Consider the following 20,661-nt stretch of genomic DNA (forward strand, 5'->3'; position numbering starts at 1 on the left):
AATAGGATGGAGGGAAAATACATTCATTGTCAATGTGAATGAGAGGAATTTAGTCATAAGATGGAAGAGAATATGATTTATGTTCATAGTTTTCTTCTGATTTGTGAATAGAAGAATAGTTCATGATCAAACAAAGGATAAAAAAGCTCCTAGAAAATAAAATGCACAATTTTGATTACATAAAATTTTACAGCTTTGCACAAACAAAACCAATACAATTATAATTCAAAGGAAAACAATTTTCTATAATAAAGCTCACATAAGTAATTGATTCACATTTGTAAGACTGAGTCATTTCCCCACAGGTGATCAAAGAATATAAATACATAGTTTGAAAAGGAAAAAAAAATCCAAGCTACCAATAGCCATAGAAAAAATGCTCCACATCATTAATAATTAGAAAAATGCCCATCAAAGCAACTCTGAGGTATCGGCTCAAATCATCAGATTGCCAAAGCAGACCCCCAGAATAGAAAACAGCATTAATGGAAGCATCGTCCTGTTAGTTTCTTTTGAGTAAGTTTCATGTTGGAGAGGACATCAGTAAACAATTCCATTGCTTTACTGAATCCATAGAAAATATCAATTAATTTTAAAACTTTCGATTGCAATCCCTGATCAAAGATATCAGATTGGAAATTCAGTTTTGAAGTTAGCTCATACAGTTAAAATGAGACCAGCCACATTTACTTTGTCCCCGGAAGTAAACAGCTGCACAGTCTCTGCTACCTTCCTTACATAGTTATGTCGTTGTCCCATTCATAAATTACCTATTTATTGGCAAAACGCACGGTGAACTGACCTCCCCAACTAGATTTATTTGGGAGATTCACAGTGAATTTGTGCGGGACTTTTCTTGTGTCTTGTTCCAGAATGCCAACGAGTATACCGCCACCATCTATTAGGATAAGGGCAAACTTGTTCTCGTTAGACTGGAACACAATGCTGCTGTAAGAGCCTCTATATAGAATTTGTTGTCACACAGATGCACTGATTGGCTTAAAAGGTTCAAAGTCAATGTCAACTTTCTTTTTCTTTTCTTCTGTCTCAATTGTTCCATGATAAACAACCAGACCGTTTGAAGATACTTTGTTATACGTTTTGGTCATGTATACTTATTGTGTATCTAAGTTATATTTTAATATATTTTAACATCTACTGGTCATCCTGACATTTAGGGGAGGGGGGTGGGGGGGTAAGAGGTGAAAAATTGGAACAAGAGGTTTGGCAATTGTTAATGCTGTAAAGTTACCTATGTATATATCCTGTAAATAAAAGGCTATTAAATAAAAAAAATTAAAAAAAAAAAAAAGATACTTTGTTATAAAGTTTGAGTCTTTGCTGTAGAGCTAGAAAGTGGTTTATATGAGAATTTATATAGATACATACATATATGTAGATAGATAGATAGATAGATACATAGATAGATACAGTTCCAAAGCCATCTGCCAACATTTTTGCCACTTGAGAAATCTGATCTTTGGGAAGAAGGGTCAATGTGCCATTGTTGCAGGCCCACTTCCAGATTCTTGATGAACTTCTTGATCTTAGAGGTTTCTATCTCTCTCTCCACAGTGCCATCTTCTCCCCTCTAAAGGTCCAGTCTCAGGTAACAGTGGCTCCTCCTTGGCAGCAGAGCCATAGGACACCGGATTATTGTGATTTTTGAAAACTGTTTGGTGTAGCATAAATGATAGGATTTCAATATGGAGTCACTTAAACTAAGTGGTCCTAATGACAATAAATAGAAAATTATATGTCGCCTAAAATCTCATCATCACGTTGTTTAATTCAGCTTTGCATACTCAACATCTTCTCAACTTTAACTTCCTCTATCTCTTGATTAGAGGGCTAGAGAGTAGAGTAAAGTCAACTTTTATCAAAGCTTTCTTTTCTAGAGGACTAGGATCTGAACTTTTCAGATAACTCCACTTTGTGTCTTCAGCTCTGTTTGGCTGAACTCCCTGGTTGTCATAGAAAATGGTTTCCCCTGGTGGTTCTTCCTCCTTACTCTTCCCAGCTTCCTTTTGTATGTTGCCTTTCCTCATCAGATTATAAGCTCCCTGAGGGTCAGGACTGATTTGTATACCCAAGAATTCAGCAAAGCGTCTGGTACATAGTTGGTATTATTGACTTGAATTGAAAAAGCTATTATAGATAGCCTATACTTTTCTACTGTCCTGACTCATTGTGACTCTGTTAAACAGGCAAACTGGCTCCTGATTGGACAAGGCTCCTAAATAACTATGGCGGTGCAGGCCGACACCTATTTCTGGTTAGAAGTTTGGACTCCCACCCAATTTTTGGTCTGAATTAGGATATTTCCCCCACTAGAGTCTGGTATGATAAGCAACCTGGGGAATTTCCTTACTATATCTGGGTCTGATTAGGGATGCCCCTTCCCATATCTGGCATTGATTACCTGTTCTCAACCAAATCCATTTTTAAGTATAAATTTTAAGTATAAACTTCCCTGTTCTGACCCCATTTTGAGCATGTGCTGAGACTTTGCCATTGTATACACCTCATGTGGCTGATTCAAATTTTATTTTTTTGCTATATAGTGTGTGTATGTATATGTGTGTGTTTGCATGTGCTTTTGTTTTTTACCTGTTTTCTGTACAACATGGTAAAAAAAAAAAAAGCTCTAGCTTATACTAGCTTTCAGAGTAGAATTTGTAAGTTCTCAAACCTAGATCTTTGCTCTAACCCGAGCCCTGATGCCAAATAAAGCAGCATCCTTAAGCCCAGTAGTACCATGACTAGGTCTATATCCAAAAGAGACTAAAGGAAGAGAACAAGAACTCCTATGTACAAAAATATATTTATAGGAGCTTTTTTATGGTGGCAAAGAATTGGAAACTGAGGGAATGCCCATCAGTTGGGGAATGGCTGAACAAGTTATGGTATTTGGTTATAATGGAATACTATTGTGCTGGGAGAAATGATACAGGGGCTGGTTTCAGAGAAACCTCGTATGAACTAATGCTTTAAAAGAAAGTGAACAAAATCAGAACAGGATATGAAATAACAACAACCATAAAAAACAACTTCAAAGGATTTAAGGGCTCTGATAAATGCAATGACCAATCATCATTCTATAGCAGAGGTATCAAAAATATAGTCCTCAGCTGCATGTATCCAGAAACTCAAATGCTTCCTAAATAAAATGAAAATGTAATTCATAAGTAGTTGGCAAATAAATATAAATACAATAAAACAGGTTTTCTAAGTCAATATGTGGCCACTGGAATCTTTAGATATAATTTAATGGCCCTTATTTCTATTTCAATTTGATGCTGCTATTCTAGAGAACTGACGATGAAACATGCTACACCATCTCACCATGAGGCATACGTTTTTAACATGGTCAATTCAGGAATTTGTTTTGAATTGCTACAGTGATTTTGCTTTTCTTTTTTCTTTTTAATGGACCGGGGAAGGGTCATGGGAGGGAGAGGAAAGTTAAATATGGGGTTCTAAACAAACGAACAAAAAGAGAACAGAAAGAAGACCAGAACAAATCATAAGCAGGAAGGAGGACACATTTGGAATTTTCATGTTTACTTTATCCTAAACTTAAAAAGAAAAGTGATCTCTACATAAAATTGATTCACATTTTCCCTGTACAATCCTGTCCTGTTCTACAAGATACATGGACATACTTATCTTATTTGGTGTTTGTAAATTTTAGAATAAAAACAAAAGTGTGACATCTCGTCGATTGGGGAATGGCTAAACATATCGTGGTATATATATATGTGATGGAAGATTATTGTGCTGTAAGAAATGATGAAAGTCAGAAGCACGGAAAATTTATGTGAACTGGCGCAGAAGAAAGTAAGCAGAGGCAAGAAAACCTCAGACACAATGACTACAACAGAAAGAACAGCCCAATGGTCAATGGAAAGATCAACCACACACCAGTCGGAAGTCAATGTTGCAAAATGATAAATCCCGACTGCGAAGAATAACCAGGAGAAAATGCCCCCACCTCATCCCTTTGCAGAGGGGAGTGGTCCAAGAATTTGGTATATCACACATAGTTTCAGGCCTTTTCTAAAGTATTGATCAGTTTTGCTGAGTTTCCCCTTTTCTTTTAATCTTCTTTTCTTTTCTTTCTTTTGCTCTTTAAACATATTATTTGTTATATGGGATAGCTCAGAGATGGGGGAAGGATACTAAGTGTCATGTATATATAGATAGAGATATCTAAATTGATAAGAGATAGTTAGCTAGCTAAGTACTTCTTTCTTTTTTATAATGTTTTGGGATCGTCCCCAATTATGCTGCTTTTAAAAGCAACGTAAGACCTTGCATTTTAACCCCTGCTCCTCATGTCCCAATTTGGGACCACCTCAATGAAAAGGGTAAAGCTGCTGGTAGAGGGTGCGAAGAGCTGGAATGCCCGAGGTCATCACAGTTCCCGACTGTCCTGGCAGAATGCCCGCTGGGGGCCTCTGATTGCTAGCAGGACTCTGTGCTCCAGGACTCGGGGAGACAGCCAGTGATGCAGTCACTGCTACAGTCTAGGTGAAGCAGGCATGTGAGGGGCCCAGGGCAGGGCAGCTTCACTAATGCTGGAGACATATGTTATGGAAACAGCCTTGTGCATTTGTGGTGTTCGAGAGCTCAAGCAAGAGGTCTGCGTTCCAAGAATTCAGTCCCCTCTAGGGAGGACAATGAGCAGCTGTGGGTCCAGAGGCCCCTCTCTTATAGAGCAGGAAATCACATTTGTCTCCAGACTGAACCACAGCCCAATGAGTTTTGCAGGACAAGAGGCTATTAACTGACTTTGAATGGCAAGAGTTGCAAGAAGCTGGAGAGATCATGTCAGCTGGTCCTCTCATTTTACAAGAGTGAAAAGTGAGACAACAAAAATGAACGGTTTTTGTCCGAACAGAAAGGGAACTTTGGGACCTTCTCATCAAACCCTCTCATTTTACAAGGGAGGAAAAGGAAGCCCAGAGAAATGAAGTGCCATGGCAAATCTGGAAGGGTATTTAGAGACCATCTAGTCCAATACTCATTTTGCAGATGAGAAAACTTAAGTCCAGAGGGGTCTTGACACATACTTTCCTAATATGGGAGAGTCTGAGCAGGACAGAGGTTTTTTTTTTTAAAGAGTTGGGGTTGGAATCATTAAGGTGGATAACTGTCCAGCAGAGAATCCTCCTTACCAAGGAGGAGAGTCAAGTCCGTGGAGCCGGAGATCATGTTCTCGATTGCTCGATCGAGCTGAGGATTGGAGGAGTTTTTTGAGCAAAAAGTCCCTTTTTGCTCAGTTTTCCTGTCTATCAAATAAAGAGTAAAAATGTGAATTCTGACTGCTCTGAAGAGTTAGTGAGAGGATAAAATAAGATGAGCCTCTTGTAATCAGAAAACCCTATAGAAAGACAAGAGATGATTCCCATTAGGAACTGAGTACTCATTCTAGCATTCCCCAAAGAATAACTTATCTCCCCTCACATAAAGAAAAAATTAATAATGGTCTCATATATAGCATATATATCATATATATATATATATATATATATATATATATATATTAGCTCTACCTCCTCCATATTCTCTTCTTTCTGAGTTTTGAGGACACTGCTATTTCTTATTCCCTTCCTTCCTGTCTGCTCACTCCTTCTTAATTCCCTTTGCTAGATCTTCATTCAGGTCTATACTGAGCACTCTGCTCTCCTACCGCTTTATACAATGTCCTTTGGTGCTATCAACTCCCATGAATTCAATTAGTATCTCCAAGCAGATGGTCCCCAACCTATCTAGCCAGTCCTAGTGTCTCTTCTGAGCTCCAGCCCAATACTGACAACAGTCTATGGGACATCTCTAATTGGATTTCCTGGATGACTTCAAATTCAGTATGTACAAAGCAAAAACCAGTCATTCTATTCCTTTCCCCTCTTCCCAATCCCCCATTTCTGTCCAGGGCACCAGCAATATCCTTTTTGTCATCCAGGTTTCCCATGTCAGAGTTCTCCCTTCCTCTTCTTCCTTCATTCTAACCCATTGTAGGGGCTCTGGGATTCCACTTCTTCAATATCTCTTGCATCCACCCCCTTTCTCTATTTGTACAACTTCCAACCCAGTTCAGAACCTTCTTTCTCACCAGAACTATTGCAAGAGGATCCTCATTGGGTTCCTTGTCATAAGTGTCTCTCCTTGCTGATACGCCCCTAAAATGATTTTTCTACAACATGGATCTGACCGTATAATTCCTCTGCCTCCCCTGTAAAGCTAGACTAGGTTTCATATCTCATATGTCTGATTCCTGACTCGGTTTGCCTCTATTCAGGGGTGCTTCCTCCTTCCTGCTTCTTTCTTGTGCTTGTGTCTTATATATTATTCAACTAAGTCCCCTCCATGCGGCATCTAAGATCTCCCATGGCTTGGCTGTCCTTTGGCTTGTTTGTATTATCACTGACTCCAAGAGCATCCCATGTTTGCGACACTTAGCTTGGGATGACTGGCGAGTGCTAAAGTGTTAAAGTGGTTTCAGGATTTGCTTTGGGTGACTTGAGCTCCCAGAGCAGCCTTCATTTACATCATCTTGCTTTGGACAGGTCTTCCTGTCCACCCCGGCCTGGTGTTGTCACTCCAGGGAAGAAGCTCTGTCCTCTGAAGCAGACCCCAGACCACTATGCAGCCCAATGTTAGGGCCCCACCCCCAGGCTGATGTGCCCAGATTCCAGTGCTTACTCTCACGAGTGGTGGGTGCACGTGATTTCCTTGGCCTAAAACCCAGTTAAAACACCACGTTCTCAGGGGCCAGCACAAAAAGATTTCTACTTGAGCACTTAATTTTCCTACTGAGACTGCGCTAGATTTATTCTGACAATAGATTGAAGAAATTTGAAATGGAAAATTGAAGAAACAAATGAAGTAATGATGTAAACCAGAAAAAGACTCAAAGAAAACCCTGTGGTTGGTGTTTTATTTCACTTTCGGTGCTTGTAGAAAGTGAGGTGGGAGCATTTTTACAGAGTGACATTCCTAATTTGTGCCTGGCACACAGTAGGTCCTTCATAAAAGCTCATTTTTTTTCCTCCCACCTTCCTAGCCCTTAACAAGATTGAAATGCATCACTAGAGGTCACTTTTCTACTTCTGAGTTGCAAGTCCTCCCAGGTGAGTGAGCCTACTCTAATGAGCAGGTGTGGGGATCGGTTCCCAGGACTCTCCAGGCCCCGGGAAGAGCACAGGGCATTGGTCCCAGCAGACTCTTTGTATCTCCTTCAGCCCCACCCAGAGCACAAGGCAATGGTTTTTGTTTCTCATGTGCTTTAAGGCTGCCAAGAAGTTGGCCCTGAGTCTGAAGGGAAAAGTTGACAGTGAGAAGGTAGCAGCCACAAGCAGCCCTTCTGAACCATAAGAACAGAGTTTGCTCAGTGGTCCAAGGACCCTTGGTGATCTGGTGAGAGCCCACAGGTAAGATGGGGCTTCTAGGATAGGGCCAAGGAATGGGTTTCTACATTGTCGGCTCTAGCCACTGTCCAGAGCTTTGCTTTTCCTCAGTAAGAGAAAAGAGCATGACACTCTTTTCTTAGGTGCTGGACAGGAAGCTGAGCCATCTGGACTTAAAGCCTGCCTCTGACACTAATGAGCTGGGAGATTGTGGGCAAAACCTTTCACTTCTGGGAGCCTCAGTTTCCCGCATCAGTAAAATGCAGGTAATGCTTTTCACACAGGGCTCTTGTGAGGAAAACTTTAAGCAGCAGGCAAAGTTTTGTCCTAATTCATTAGGAGCTGTTTTCCTCAGTCCAGCTCTGAGCAGCAGAGAGGCCTAAAGATTGGTCCCCTAACTTGCCCTTTTGGTTTCCTCCCCATTTCCAAGTCCTGAAAGCTCCATTGCTTCACCTGATGTCTTTTTTTCCCCGCTTTGTCTCAGCTTCCTTCATCCCTCTGACATTTTTTCACCCATTCCTATTCACTCATTTTAGTTCATCCCTTTCCTTCATCCCTTTCTTGTCCTTCTCTTTGGGGTCCTATCCAGCAAAGATTTCAACAGTGTTCTACTTGCATCTACACACACACAGACACACACTCACACACACACACACACACACACACACACACACACTCACACATTACCCCCTTCAGGAAATTGGACTCCTTTTTCTAAAGGCTTAACATTGAGTCAATGGTCCAAGTTGAGCTGAATACCAAAGGGGTCATTCTAATAAGAATGGAACCTAAGGTGAATCCTCTACTCAGTGACTCCAGTCTAGCCCCAGTTCTGCTTGAGCAGCCAAATTTGCAAGCAGGCTCTGGATGAGGGGGGTGGAGTATGGCTGCTGGGACTCAATCATTCAGGAAATAACATGGCTGGAGAAGTGGATTGCAGTATGGAGGGTGGGAAAAGTGCTCTGGAAATCTTCAAGATGGACAGAAATGGGAACAATTATAAGCAGAAACATTGGTTGAGTGTATAAAGAAACTCTGGTCTTGGTTCACAAATTCTGCTGGCCTCTGGCAGGTCAATGGAAAGGATGAACCAAACCACTATCTTTGAACTGCTCTTCTTGAGCCTGTGCAGTGACAGAGAAAAAGCAAACCTTTGTCTTTGCACGATTCCTAGCCACTTACCTAGTGACAATGGCCAGGAAAGTGCCCATCGCTCCACTCATGAGCTCTGACATCTGTGTCCTATTGCACGCAGGCTGTAGGGCCGGAACTCCCTTGGTTCAGGCTCAATTTTGGCACTAAATGAGTGCCAAATTAAGCCACTGAATTTACAAAAGGGGCTGGATTTGCCCTGGCATGGCTAAGATCTATAATGAAGATACAGTGGGGGCGTATCTTCTCTGGTGCCGGTCTCCCTCATCTCCATAGGAGAGCACATCTGGCCCATAGAGCAGCGGGCCACCAGAATAAGGTGACTTCTATGGTCTTGTCATCAGTCCTTGTCATAAGTGTCTCTCCTTGCTGATACGCCCCTAAAATGATTTTTCTACAACATGGATCTGACCGTATAATTCTCAACGAACCTGAGAGATCATGTGCTTGGGATTTTGTGTGCTCCTAGATATTCAGGAAACCGCCTCAGAGAAACCGGGGACACTCAGGGCCTGGGGACAACTTTGTCTTTGAAGAAGTTGTATCAGGCAAACCCTAGGCTTAACACTGTCACCCATTGGTGGCAAGGTCCTAGGGAGCTCCAGGAGGAATGTATATCATTGAAATGCTTCTAGGACTTTGGCATGGGCGATACTAAAAGGGAGAAAGACAAAAAAGGAACAAACCAAAACTGAACCCAAACAAAGCAAAGCAAAGCAAAAGGAGAGCAGAAGCTAGCCCCATTTGGAAGGAGAAGGGCTCAGGATTTTCTGGGGCAGTCTTCCTTGAATGAGAAGCACTAAGGAGAAAAGGAGGAAAAAACAAAGAAAACAAACTCAAAGATGTGGAGGAGAAAAAAGCCAGAGATCGCAAGTCTCTGTTTTCTCCTTTGAAAGACCAAGCTTCAAGTGATCCATGTCCTTTGTCACTGGAAGCTGGTCCCTGAACTGCCTGCCAAAGGAAAGGGGAGGGTCCCGGAGGCTGGCAGACAGCAGTGATCAGAGCTTTGACTGGGTGGTGGGTGTGGATTGAGGGAAGCTCAAAGCAGGAGAGGTCACTGAGGCTTGGGCACAGGGGAGAGGTGTCAGTGACGAGCAGGGAGAAGCCACTTCCCTTGCCAGTGCTGGAAAGAGTGGTCAGGGAGTGTTAATAGGAAGAAGCCAGGTGTCAGGGAGACCCATCAGATGCAAACAGTAGGAAAAGAAAAGATTGAAGATGAAGGCAATTTTGTTACAGAAAGAGGAGAGAGAGAGAGAGAGAGAGAGAGAGAGAGAGAGAGAGAGAGAGAGGAAAGAAGGGAGGAGGGAGAGAGGGAGAGAGAGAAAGAAGAGACAGAGAGACAGACAGAGACAGAGACAGAGAGAGAGACAGAGGGAGACAGACAGAGACAGAGAGAGAGACAGAGACAGAGAGAGAGAGAAAACAGAGAGAGAGAGAAGAGACAGGGACAGAGAGAGAGAGAGAGAGAGAGAGAGAGAGAGAGAGAGAGAGAGAGAGAGAGAGACAGGGACAGAGAGAGAGAGACAGAGAGAGAGAGAGAGAGAAAGAGAGAGGAGAGAGGGGGAGAGAGAAAGGGAGGGAGAGAGATAAAGGGGGAGAGAATGAGAGAGAAGAGGAGAAACAGACAGAGGGAGAGAGAGAAAGGAGAAAAAGAGAGAGAAAGGGGAGAGAGACAGATAGACAGAGACAGAGACAGAGACAGAGAGACAGAGAGACAGAGAGGCAGAGCATAGTGGATAATGTCAGAGCAGGATGTGGAGGGTGGAGGTGGTGATGGACAATAAGAGATCTGGCAAGAGAGGACAGGCAGTGGGGTATGGATGATGATGGGAGGTGGTTCAGAATGCCTGAGATGGGGGTGGTCAGACCAAGGAGTCTGTTAATCATTGAGGGAAGAGTTTAGCTAAATGGTCCTTGGTCACAGGAGTTTGGCCTCTGGGTGGAGTCCTCGAAAGCCTTTTGGCAGCTGCAGAGAAGCAAGCAGTACTTGGTGCTAAAGACATGGTGTCAATCCCCTTCCCCCAAGGCAGGAGAGCAGGCTTTGAAGGGAGGGGCCTGCTGGGGGACCCGGCTTTTGCCGTGTCCCAGACCCCAGCGTGCGCTCATTACCTTCCTCCAAAAGCTGCTCCTCCTGTTGACTTCCCCGTTTGAATCAGTGGTAGCAGCATTCTTTGGGCAGAAAGCCTCAATTTCACCTTTGAATCCTAACTCTCCCCAAGGCTCACACCCCCAAATTCACAAAGCCCTAATCTGTCTGTCTGTGTCTCTGTGTCTCTGTCTCTGTCTCTGTGTGTCTGTGTCTGTGTCTCTGTCTCTGTCTCTGTCTCTCTCTCTCTCTATCCTTCTCCTGTCTGTACCTTTTTCAGTTTCTCTCCCTTTGTCTCTCCCTGACCTCCCTCCCTAAGCAGGTGCTGAGCTTCTTGAGAGGCAGCCCCCTGCAGGGTACAGGGAGTGCTAGACTGGGAGTCAGGAGCACGCTTCCAATCCTGCCGCACCCTTGCTGGCAAAGGATTCTGGGCAAGTCACTTGAGCCCTCAGCTTCCAAAGCTTCCTTACAACTAAATGGTCAGAAACTTGCAGTGCTTCCTTGGCTGGCCTGCAGGGGGCTCAGGCCACACAGTCTATGAACCAGACCTTTGCCTACAGGCAAGTGCTTGAGGAGCTGTGGGATTCTCTTTGGCTCCATGTTGTGCCAGGCAGCAGACAGCCCTCATGGGGCTCTCCCCGGAGGGCCCTGCTCCCTCCCCCGTGAGTTCTGACCTAGTCTCCACTTTCATGAGGACCTAACACACGGTCCCGGGGGTTGCTGAACAGACAGAGGCGCTTTGAGCCTTGGGGGAGGCGTGCCCAGCAGGGTTTCCTTGCCAGGGGGACAGGATTCCGCTTGAGAGCTCAAGGAGCTTCTCACTGTCCTTTCCTTCTTGGAAATGTTGGGAGCAGACAATGGGAACCAGGCTGCCCGGTCCTCCCGAGGTGGGGAGAACTGGCTCCCCGAATGCTGCTCCCTCTGTTACCGTGGAGCCCGAGTGTCCAATCATTTCTTTTGGGCTTCACTTGCCAAGGCTTCCGCCATCCTCTGAAACTCGGCATCCTTTGCCAGTGCCCTCGGCAGTGCCCACATCCTGCCAGGACGGAAAGCCCGGGTCACTGGGTGACCACAGAGCGTGTCTCACTGGGGATGGCCCAAGCCCGGCAGCCCAGTGGGTGACTCGGGACCCGCCACTGCCACGGCCTTCGGAACCAGGGCTGCTCCCTTTTTATCTGAGGACACTCCTCAGCAAAGCCAAGAGAGCTCCTGGGCAGGAGGAGGGACCCTGGAAGCCCTGGTACCCCTTTTACAAAGGAGGGAAGGGAGGAGGCCTTCATCATTATCTAGGTGAAAGTGACAGAAGGAGGGAGTGAGACTTCTGACCCCAAATACCAGCCCTTTCCACATTGTTGACTGCTCAGCATCCAGTCATGGGGTCAGAGCTGGAGGGGAGTGTAGAGCTCTTCAGGCCTCACTCCTTCATTTTGGAGATGAACAACCTGAGGGCCTGAGAGGGGTAGGGACGGGACTTGACCAAGACCATGTGGTAGCCTGTGGCAGAGCCAGGATTCTGACTCGGGTCCCCTGAGACAGGCCTTGGGCAGCACACCGTAGCCCTGGGCCAGTCTGAAAGGGTCTCATCGATTGTTGGCTTGTGGGCCTTTGCCTCTCTCCCGTGGCCAACACAACCCCGGAACCAACCGACTGGGCAACGGGGCAGGAAAACTGCCTCCATTCGGTTCCAATCCTGGGACACATATAATGTTCTTCTCATATTGCACCCCCTCAGCTGTGAGAAACCCTAGAACACGAGCCCACAACAATCCAAGAGGAAGGCGTTTCTACTGAGAGCTCGAGGCAGCTATTTAGGCTTCAGGGAGGTTGGCCTGGTTCCTCAGTAAGCAGACCCCTAGGCCCCTCAGGGTCTCGGGACCCAGTGCAACGATTAGGACATTGAACCCCAGTGAGTTCTGAGCCTTGGTACTAACCACAGTTCACGTTCAAACTTGGAGTCATTCTTTTTTGGCAAGTAAAGTAACCTTTGACCCAGATAGGCTTGGCTTCAGCCCAATTCCATGGCCCTTTAGAATGCGATGTGTCCATCAGTAATAGAGACAATCTGGGAAGAATAAGGTTTGCACCCAAGTGTGAAATGGAAAACAGAATCCTGCTTTCTCCTGTTCCTTCTCAGGATACTACAAGGTTAAATCCTTCTGAGGTTGAGGCTACAACAGCCCTGTGGGGATAGGGGCCCCCCAGTTCCAAAGCCCATTCGGGACTCCTGCTCCAGTGAAATACCGTCTAGTCTCAGAATATGGTATCTCCTCCAAAAGGGGTGGAAGAGATTTAAATGGACCTGGGTACAACCTCCCTATGTTACAGATGAGAAAACTGAGAGACAAAAAACTTGCACCTGTCAATTATATCTAGATTCCCTTCATTCAGCAAACATTTTAAGAGCTTGGGGTTTTTGTGCTCTGCCCTGGGGACTCCAAGCTAAAAAGGGGACAATCTTGGTCCTGGAGAAGCTTCCTTTCTCTTTCTGTCTCAGTGCCCTAGAAACCTGTAGGTCTGTTTTTAATCTTTTCTAATAAGAGTGTTTCAATATAATTGACTTCCTTGCAGTTCTATATCTTGTACTTTGTGCCTTTAAGAACATTGTTTGGAGGAAGGTTGAAAAAAATCTCATTGATTAAGGTCAACAAACTGCGTGTCGGTAATTGTACTAATTACAGGAGGTGCTGTTGTTCACTCGTGTCCAACTCTTCCCATCCCGTTTGGAGTTTTCTTGGCAAAGATACTTGGAGAGGTTTGTCTTTTCTTTCTCCAGTTCATTTTTACAGAAGGGAAAATTGAGGCAAAAAGGGTAAAGTGACTTTCACCAGACTGCCCAAGGGGCCAGGACACACCAAAGGGCCAGGATCCCTGAATTAGGAGAGACAACACGAATTCAGGCAAATATTTTACAAGTAGAGAATGGAAGGGGAAAAGGAGAGACCAGACAGTGGGCCCCAAGCACATTGAAAGAGGAGAGGATACAAATGGCCAAGGCATGAGGGAAGGCTGGAGGAAGGCGGTGAATGCCAGGCTGCAGCTTGGGAAAAGATAATGAATCCAAGAAACAAGGAGAAGGAGGCAATAGCAAACACTTGCAGTTTGGCCATCGAGTAGTCCCAGGGTTGTTTGAAACAGAGCTGGCACATGGCTGGGACGGCCATGAAGGAAGACTATGGAAGCTGGGGGGAGACAGCGAGTGGCCTGCAGGTGCTAAGAAGCCATGGGAAGGGCGTGAGTGAAGTGATCAGATTGTGAGTGACTGACGGGATCAGACGTGGGCTTGAAGAGGATGATTTCAGGCCTCCCAGTGGGAAGGCTGGATTAGAGAAGAGGAGAGCTGGGAGGCAGAAGATTAATGGGGAAGGGATTCCAATAATCCAAGGGAGAAAAGTGAGCAGAAAGAAGAGGCTGGATGTCAGAGAGCTTGTGGAGGGACAAGGGACAAGATGCAAAAATGAATTGGATGCTGGGGCTGAGTGTCAAAGGTGATGGTGAGATGTCAAATCTGAGTGACAGGGAGGTTTCTGACACTTTTTGACCCCACAAAACGTTCATGAAAGATGAGAAGCACAATCGCATTGCTTCAAGCAAGCAAGAGAAATCCAATGTTGTATATGCATACCTAGCAAATAAGTAGCAAAGCTCATTTTATCCAAACAATTCATGACTCCGTAAGCCGGTGTTAAATAAGATGAAGTGATCATGAGAACATTAAGCTTGGGAATGGAGATGTTCACAAAATGCCTCTTTTTTTCTTTTTAGGCTGCTCCTTTTTCAGGTCTTGCTGAAAAGAAATGGAAAAAATATTCCTGTCCTGTGGGTGGCTACAGATCGCAGGTTCTCAAGAACATCGGGGATCACCCTTGGGAACGATACACCACTACAAAGTGAAGAGGAAAGCATGTTTTGGAAACCTAGGTGTCCAAATAACAATCTGACATCAACTGATATTTAGAAAAAAAATGACTCAATCACTCTCCATGAGATCCACTACTGCCAATTTCACAGCCCTGCAGATCCCTGAGAAACATTGATGGAAATCTGTATCATACAAGAGACCATTTGGCAAACTGCCATTTGGGGATCTGAGCACCTTGGCTATTTCTAAAGCACTGTGATGTCCTGGTGTGCCCTCCCCCCTGCACTCACCTTCCCATGGATGCTATGAAATGAATTATCAAGAGACTGTCAACCACAGCAAGGTGACCGAGTTCATTCTTGTGGGTCTTTCCCAACAGCCTGCATCTCAGATTGCCCTCTTCTGGACACTCTTAATTGTCTACTTGGTGACACTCCTTGGGAACAGCGCCATCATAGTTGCTGTGTGGGGTGAGCCTCAGCTTCATACACCCATGTATTTCTTCCTTAGTAATTTATCCTTTCTGGATCTTCTCTTCTCCACAAGCACAGTTCCCCTCATCATGATGAATGCCTTATGGGATTTCCCTACTATCTCCTACAATGACTGCTTTACCCAGCTTGCTTTCAGAGCATTCTTGGCACTGACTGAATGCTTCCTCCTCGCCATCATGGCGTACGACCGCTTTGTGGCAATCTCAACCCCCCTGCGCTATTCTGTGATCATGAATGTTCGAGTGTGCCGGGGACTGGCCTCAGCTTCCTGGACAGTGGCACTCCTGGTAACAGTTATTCCAGTTCTGACAGTGCCTGTGAGTTTCTGTGGGAGAAATGCCATTAACCACTTCTCCTGTGAAGTCCAAGCCATTTTCAAATTGCTCTGCTCGGACACTACCCTGCTGGAGAGTCTGATGATGGCTTCTGCTACCATCTCCATGCCGGTGCCTTTGGCTTTCATCTTGACTTCCCACCTGCGCATTCTTGTAGCGGTCTTCAGAATTCGCCCCACAAAGGCGAGGCTCAAAGCTTTTTCCACCTGTGGCTCCCACTTGACCACAGTCGTCATCTACTTTGGGACACTCATCTATGTTTATTTGAAGCCTCAGAATAAAGAATCTCAAGATCAAGACAAAATCTTCTCGATATTTTATGCAGCGGTGACTCCTATGTTAAATCCCCTTATTTATACTTTAAGAAACAAAGACATGAAATCTGCTCTCAGGAAAGCCACCTTAAGGACAAAATCTTGGTGGAAGATCTCATAACGATGTTCTCCATTGGACAGGCTAATAGGAATTTGGAGCTGGCTGTGTTGGGCTTGATTGTAGCATTGAACTCGATGAGTTACTGGGTCATGAGATACTCATCTAATCTTGTAAAAAAATCTTTTCAGCGCATTAGTAGTGAAATCAGAACTATGAGGAGATATGGATGCACAAGATAACCCTTATCTTCCAGGTGGTTCCAATCCAATGTCAGGGCTGGGTGGGAAAGTGGACAGAGCCTAGAAATCAGGAAGATCCATGGGTGATTTATGCCTCAGACACACTTCAGCTAGGTGGTCTTTAAGGTCCCTCACACTGCTAAATGTCTGACTCTATGTCCTTGGACACGGAGAAGCATACGCTGATGTAGTAAGGGGAGTGAAGGAGAACCGAATAAACAGGTAGAATTATCATTTTTTCTATTGTTTCAGCTTACCCATGAGCAATTTATATTTCTCTGATTTTTTTTAGATCTTTTTAAAATCGATTTTGTAATTGTTTTCAAATAGTCCCTGTGTGTGTGTTAGTAGGTACACTTTCAAATGCTTTATATTGTCTATAATTATTTTAAATCATAGGTCTCTATCTTTTACTGCTTATTTTGTTGGCAATATATAGAAATGCTGATGATTTATGGATGTCATTTTTATATCCTGTAACTTCGCTACAATTTTTCATTGTTTCAACTAGTTTTTAGTTGATTCTCTAGGGTTTTCTAAATATATCTGCATAGCATTTGCGAATTTTTTCCTTGTTGCTTATCTTTATTCCTTCATTTTTTTGTTGCTTTATTACTATCACTAGCATTTCTAGTACAGTATTGAACAATGGCAGTGATAATAGCATTCTTGCTTCATCCTTGATTTTATTGAGAAGACTTCTAGCTTATTTCCATTACAGATAATGCTTGCTGATGGCTTTTGATAGATCCTTCTTCCTATTTTAAGGAATGTCCCATTTATCCCCATGCTCTCTAATGTTTTTAGTAGAAAGCATTGGCATAAATAGAGTCTTTCTTAGAATGATAAGTGAGATTTTTTTTTTAAATCAAGAAACATTAAATACTTTGCAGGCTGTAAAGGAGGCAAGAATATGTCTTTGATATTGTTCTCAAAGAACTTTGAATTTAATTGAGTACAGGGAAGGAACAGTTATAGGAACCCAGACAGATAATTGGAAGGGACTTCCTAGATTATCTGGTCCAACTCTTCCTTAAAGAGGGAAGTGCCTTAGGTACTAAGGTTCAGGAACCAAAGTGATCTGCTTAATACCATGAAAGTATCAGAAGCAGGAATGAACTCAGGGCTTCTGACCAGGGGAAGGGCTCTCCCTCTTGTGCTATTCCCCAGGCTATTCTCAGAAAAGTACATAAATAATTATGATACATGAAAATGTTTGAGTGAGTGGGAGAAAGTGGCTCAGGACAAGGACTAGGGGGAATTGGAGGAGAGGAATCACATTCAGCTGGATGAGTTATGTGTGGAGCAGGTGAGACAAAGCTTCATGCCCCATTTCCCACTGTGAACCCTGATTTTGGATTTTTCTGGTCCCTTCCATCATGCCTTCCTTTTCCATCATTGGGAAATCTCATTGTGCTGGAAGATTGAAACTGCCTGTCCCTCACATCTCATCAATCCTTCCTTCTGAATAGACCCTTTGAGTGGTGGAGTGGTCAGAAGCTCCAAGACCTTTATTTAAAGACAGGGACATCATATAAATATTATGGAATATTACTGTTCTGTAAGAAATGACCAACAGGATGATTTCAGAAAGGCCTGGAGAGACTTACACGAACTGATGCTGAGGGAAATGAGCAGGACCAGGAGATCATTATATACTTCAACAACAAGACTATATGATGACCAGTTCTGATGGACCTGGCCATCCTCAGCAGTGAGCTCAACCAAATCCTTTCCAATGGAGCAGTAATGAACTGAACCAACTACGCCCAGAGAAAGAACTCTGGGTGATGACTAAAAACCATTACATTGAATTCTCAATCCCTATATTTATGCCCACCTGCATTTTTGATTTCCTTCACAAGCTAATTGTACAATATTTCAGAGTCTGATTCTTTTTGTACAGCAGAATAACGGTTTGCTCATGTATACTTATTGTGTATCTAATTTATATTTTAATGTATTTAACATCTACTGGTCATCCTGCCATCTAGGGGAGGGGGTGGGGGGTAAGAGGGGAAAAATTGGAACAAGAGGTTTGGCAATTGTTAATGCTGTAAAGTTACCCATGCATATAACTTGTAAATAATAGGCTATTAAATTAAAAAAAAAATACTTAAGGTCATGGGAACACTGGAGAAAAACATGTGAGAATTCTTTTTGCAGAAAACTACTATGAATGTTTTTAATTTATGATTAGAAAAAAAATAAAGAGAGGGACATCAATTGGCTTTATTTCCCATTTACTAGCAGCCACCCTTCTCTTGGGCTTCTCTGGACCTTTCCATCCTGCCCCTCTTGTGCCAGACACCTTCTCTGCCACTCCCCCTTCTTCAGCTTCTTTTTATGTGTTATCCTCCCTCTTTCAGAGGACACCTGTTTGCCTCAGTTTCCTCATGTGTCAAATGATCCAGAGAAAGCAACAGCACACTACTTCTGTATCTTTGCCAAGAATACCTCAAATGGAGCCATGAAGAGTCAGAGAAGACTGAAAAATGACTGAATGACTTCCCCCTTTACATGTAAGCTATTTATGGGCAGGGACTATCTTTGTTTTTATCTGGTTTTGGATCCTTAATGATCAGCACAGTGCCTGGCACAGAATAGATTCATAATAACTGTTAATTGACTAATTAAATGAGGTGGTATTGTTGAGGTGTAGACCAAATGTTGAGGTCTAGATTTGGGGTACCTAAATGAAATTAGGGTTTAGTTAAGGTCTAGTGGCAGGTTTGGGGTACAGGGAGTCAAACAGAGTTCCCCTGCAACCCCCTTGGATTCGGCGCAAGGATACGGCGGTATATGAGGTCTAGTAGCGGCCCAGAATTCCCAATAAAAGCATTTATTGGGCCAGAGAGCTAGATTGATAAAAGAGGTTTATTACTGAGTTTAGAAGTAGGAGATAGGTGAAGGTAGAGATAAGGAGGGCACCGGACAGAGGGGCCAGTGGACAGAGGGTCCTCACATGGCTGGCATGTTTGGAATCTCTGCAAAGAGGGGTTCCCATGGGGCCCCTTTTAAGTCGGAGACTTAGCTCGAGGGGCTTTGGGGTGTAGCCCCAAAGTTGGCTCAGATCCGGGTGGGGCTGGGACAGGTCCAGATCTTCTACTGGAATTCAAAGGGACCAGGATTTGTGAGTCAAAGGGTAATTTACATTAACTAGGGGGTTGGGAATCAAAGATTGGAATCTTTCCCGCATCAGTATCTGAAATGGCCTAGAAGGAATGAATAAATATATGAGGCATTTATTAAGCACTTACTATGTGCTGATGTGGAACCACTGGCCAGAGCTAAGGACTTTGGTGACAAGGATTTTCCTTCAGTAGCTGTGGCTGTACTACTCACAGGGGTAGTGGCCAAGCTGCCTCTGCCTCTCCACAGGGGCTGTTCCTTCCACAGAAGGATAACTGAGGGAACTGGTCTGGAAACATGGCTACTTCCAAGGCTCTTGGGTTCAGGGCTCTGGGCTGTTTCTATCAGGGCTCAAGGGGTCGAAGGGTATTGGTACTGATTTGCCTTTGCCTGGCACATGCAGCCTTCTGTCTGATCCTTAGGATTCCCTACTTCTTCACCTAGGCTGTCTTACCTGCTTTGGGTGTGAAAGGAGGGATTTGGAGTGGGAATGATGAATGTAAATGATGAGGCTAGTGGTCCAGAATCGGGGTGGGAAATCCCCTCTGGTCAGCGCAGGTACAATGGGAAAGAATTTGCAAACCTTCAAAGTCTGTATAGCAAAAGGGAATTTTATTGTTCACTAGTGGGTAAGATCCTGCCAGGGAAATAACAAAGGTTATCACTGAGAAGAGGGTATCTTTACAGCGGGCAAGACTCCAGACAGACAGCTTTGCCAAGAAGAGAGCCAAGAAGGCAAGCATAATCCTGCTTCGGACTTCGGCAAAGATTTGGAGTTCAGAGTAGTCTTTTGTTATCAGTCTGAGGCTGGAGCTTCAATCAATGCCCCGGGTCTAGATTTCCAGTTGAAAAGAGAGTACTTATCTTGCAGTTTCCAGCCACTCTTAGGATTATCAGGCAGAGATCTCCAACTGAATAAAATTACTTAATTTGGGCAGGGTGTTGTCTGGGAAGGTATGCTTTTCCCTGGGGAGAGCTGGAGATCCCAATCACCCTTCTTTTACAGATTAAAGGGGACACAGTTTCAGGGGTCACCCCCATCAGGAGTCCACTACTAGTTGGGGTATAACATGAACAAAGGTCTAGAGGTGAGAGAGTAGAATAAGAGTATGGGCCAAGGTCATTTTTGAGTATGTGAAGACAATGATGACAGAAGGCTGAAAGGCTAGCTTGGCAGGTCTTAAATGATCAGGACTCCATACTTGATTCAGCAGGCTCCAAATGTATGTGGGTAAAATAATGATATGTTATGAGTAGTATGTTCGAAAGAATACTCGGGAAGTGGTGAAAAATGGACACAATAGCCTGCAAAATGACCGATGTAAAAGGCACCAAAGTGGATACTGCATAGTAATTAAGATTCTGCTAATTTAATAAAGCTCTTAAGTGAGGATTAGCTAACATCAAAGATATTTTGCAAAAGGCTTCAGCTGACTCCTCCATTTGCAGCCAGTTTATTGTAGATCAATTCTTGCTTACTTTAGCCACTGTAGGATAGCTCATTAACTATCCTAAACTGTATCATTGAATAAGTATTTATTAAGCACCTACTATATGCAAAGCCCTGAGCTAAACTT

At 44.0% G+C, this 20,661-nt stretch overlaps 1 protein-coding gene and 1 pseudogene across 1 annotated transcript; one reads left to right on the forward strand and one right to left on the reverse strand.

Annotated features, from left to right (window-relative positions):
• Nucleotides 1–482: 482 nt before the first annotated feature.
• Nucleotides 483–12,367, reverse strand: LOC100927208 (annotated as a pseudogene).
• Nucleotides 12,368–14,819: 2,452 nt separating this feature from the next.
• Nucleotides 14,820–15,773, forward strand: LOC100927459 (olfactory receptor 13H1-like). Its single transcript, XM_012553156.1, has one exon. The coding sequence runs from the start codon at nt 14,820–14,822 to the stop codon at nt 15,771–15,773; it is 954 nt and encodes a 317-aa protein (XP_012408610.1).
• Nucleotides 15,774–20,661: the final 4,888 nt, after the last annotated feature.

Source organism: Sarcophilus harrisii, chromosome X (assembly GCF_902635505.1).
Source record: "Sarcophilus harrisii chromosome X, mSarHar1.11, whole genome shotgun sequence".
Lineage (NCBI taxonomy): Eukaryota > Metazoa > Chordata > Mammalia > Dasyuromorphia > Dasyuridae > Sarcophilus > Sarcophilus harrisii.

Coding starts and splice junctions, on each gene's coding strand:
- LOC100927459 (XM_012553156.1), top strand. CDS start 14,820: ATGAATTATCAAGAGACTGTCAACCACAGCAAGGTGACCGAGTTCATT.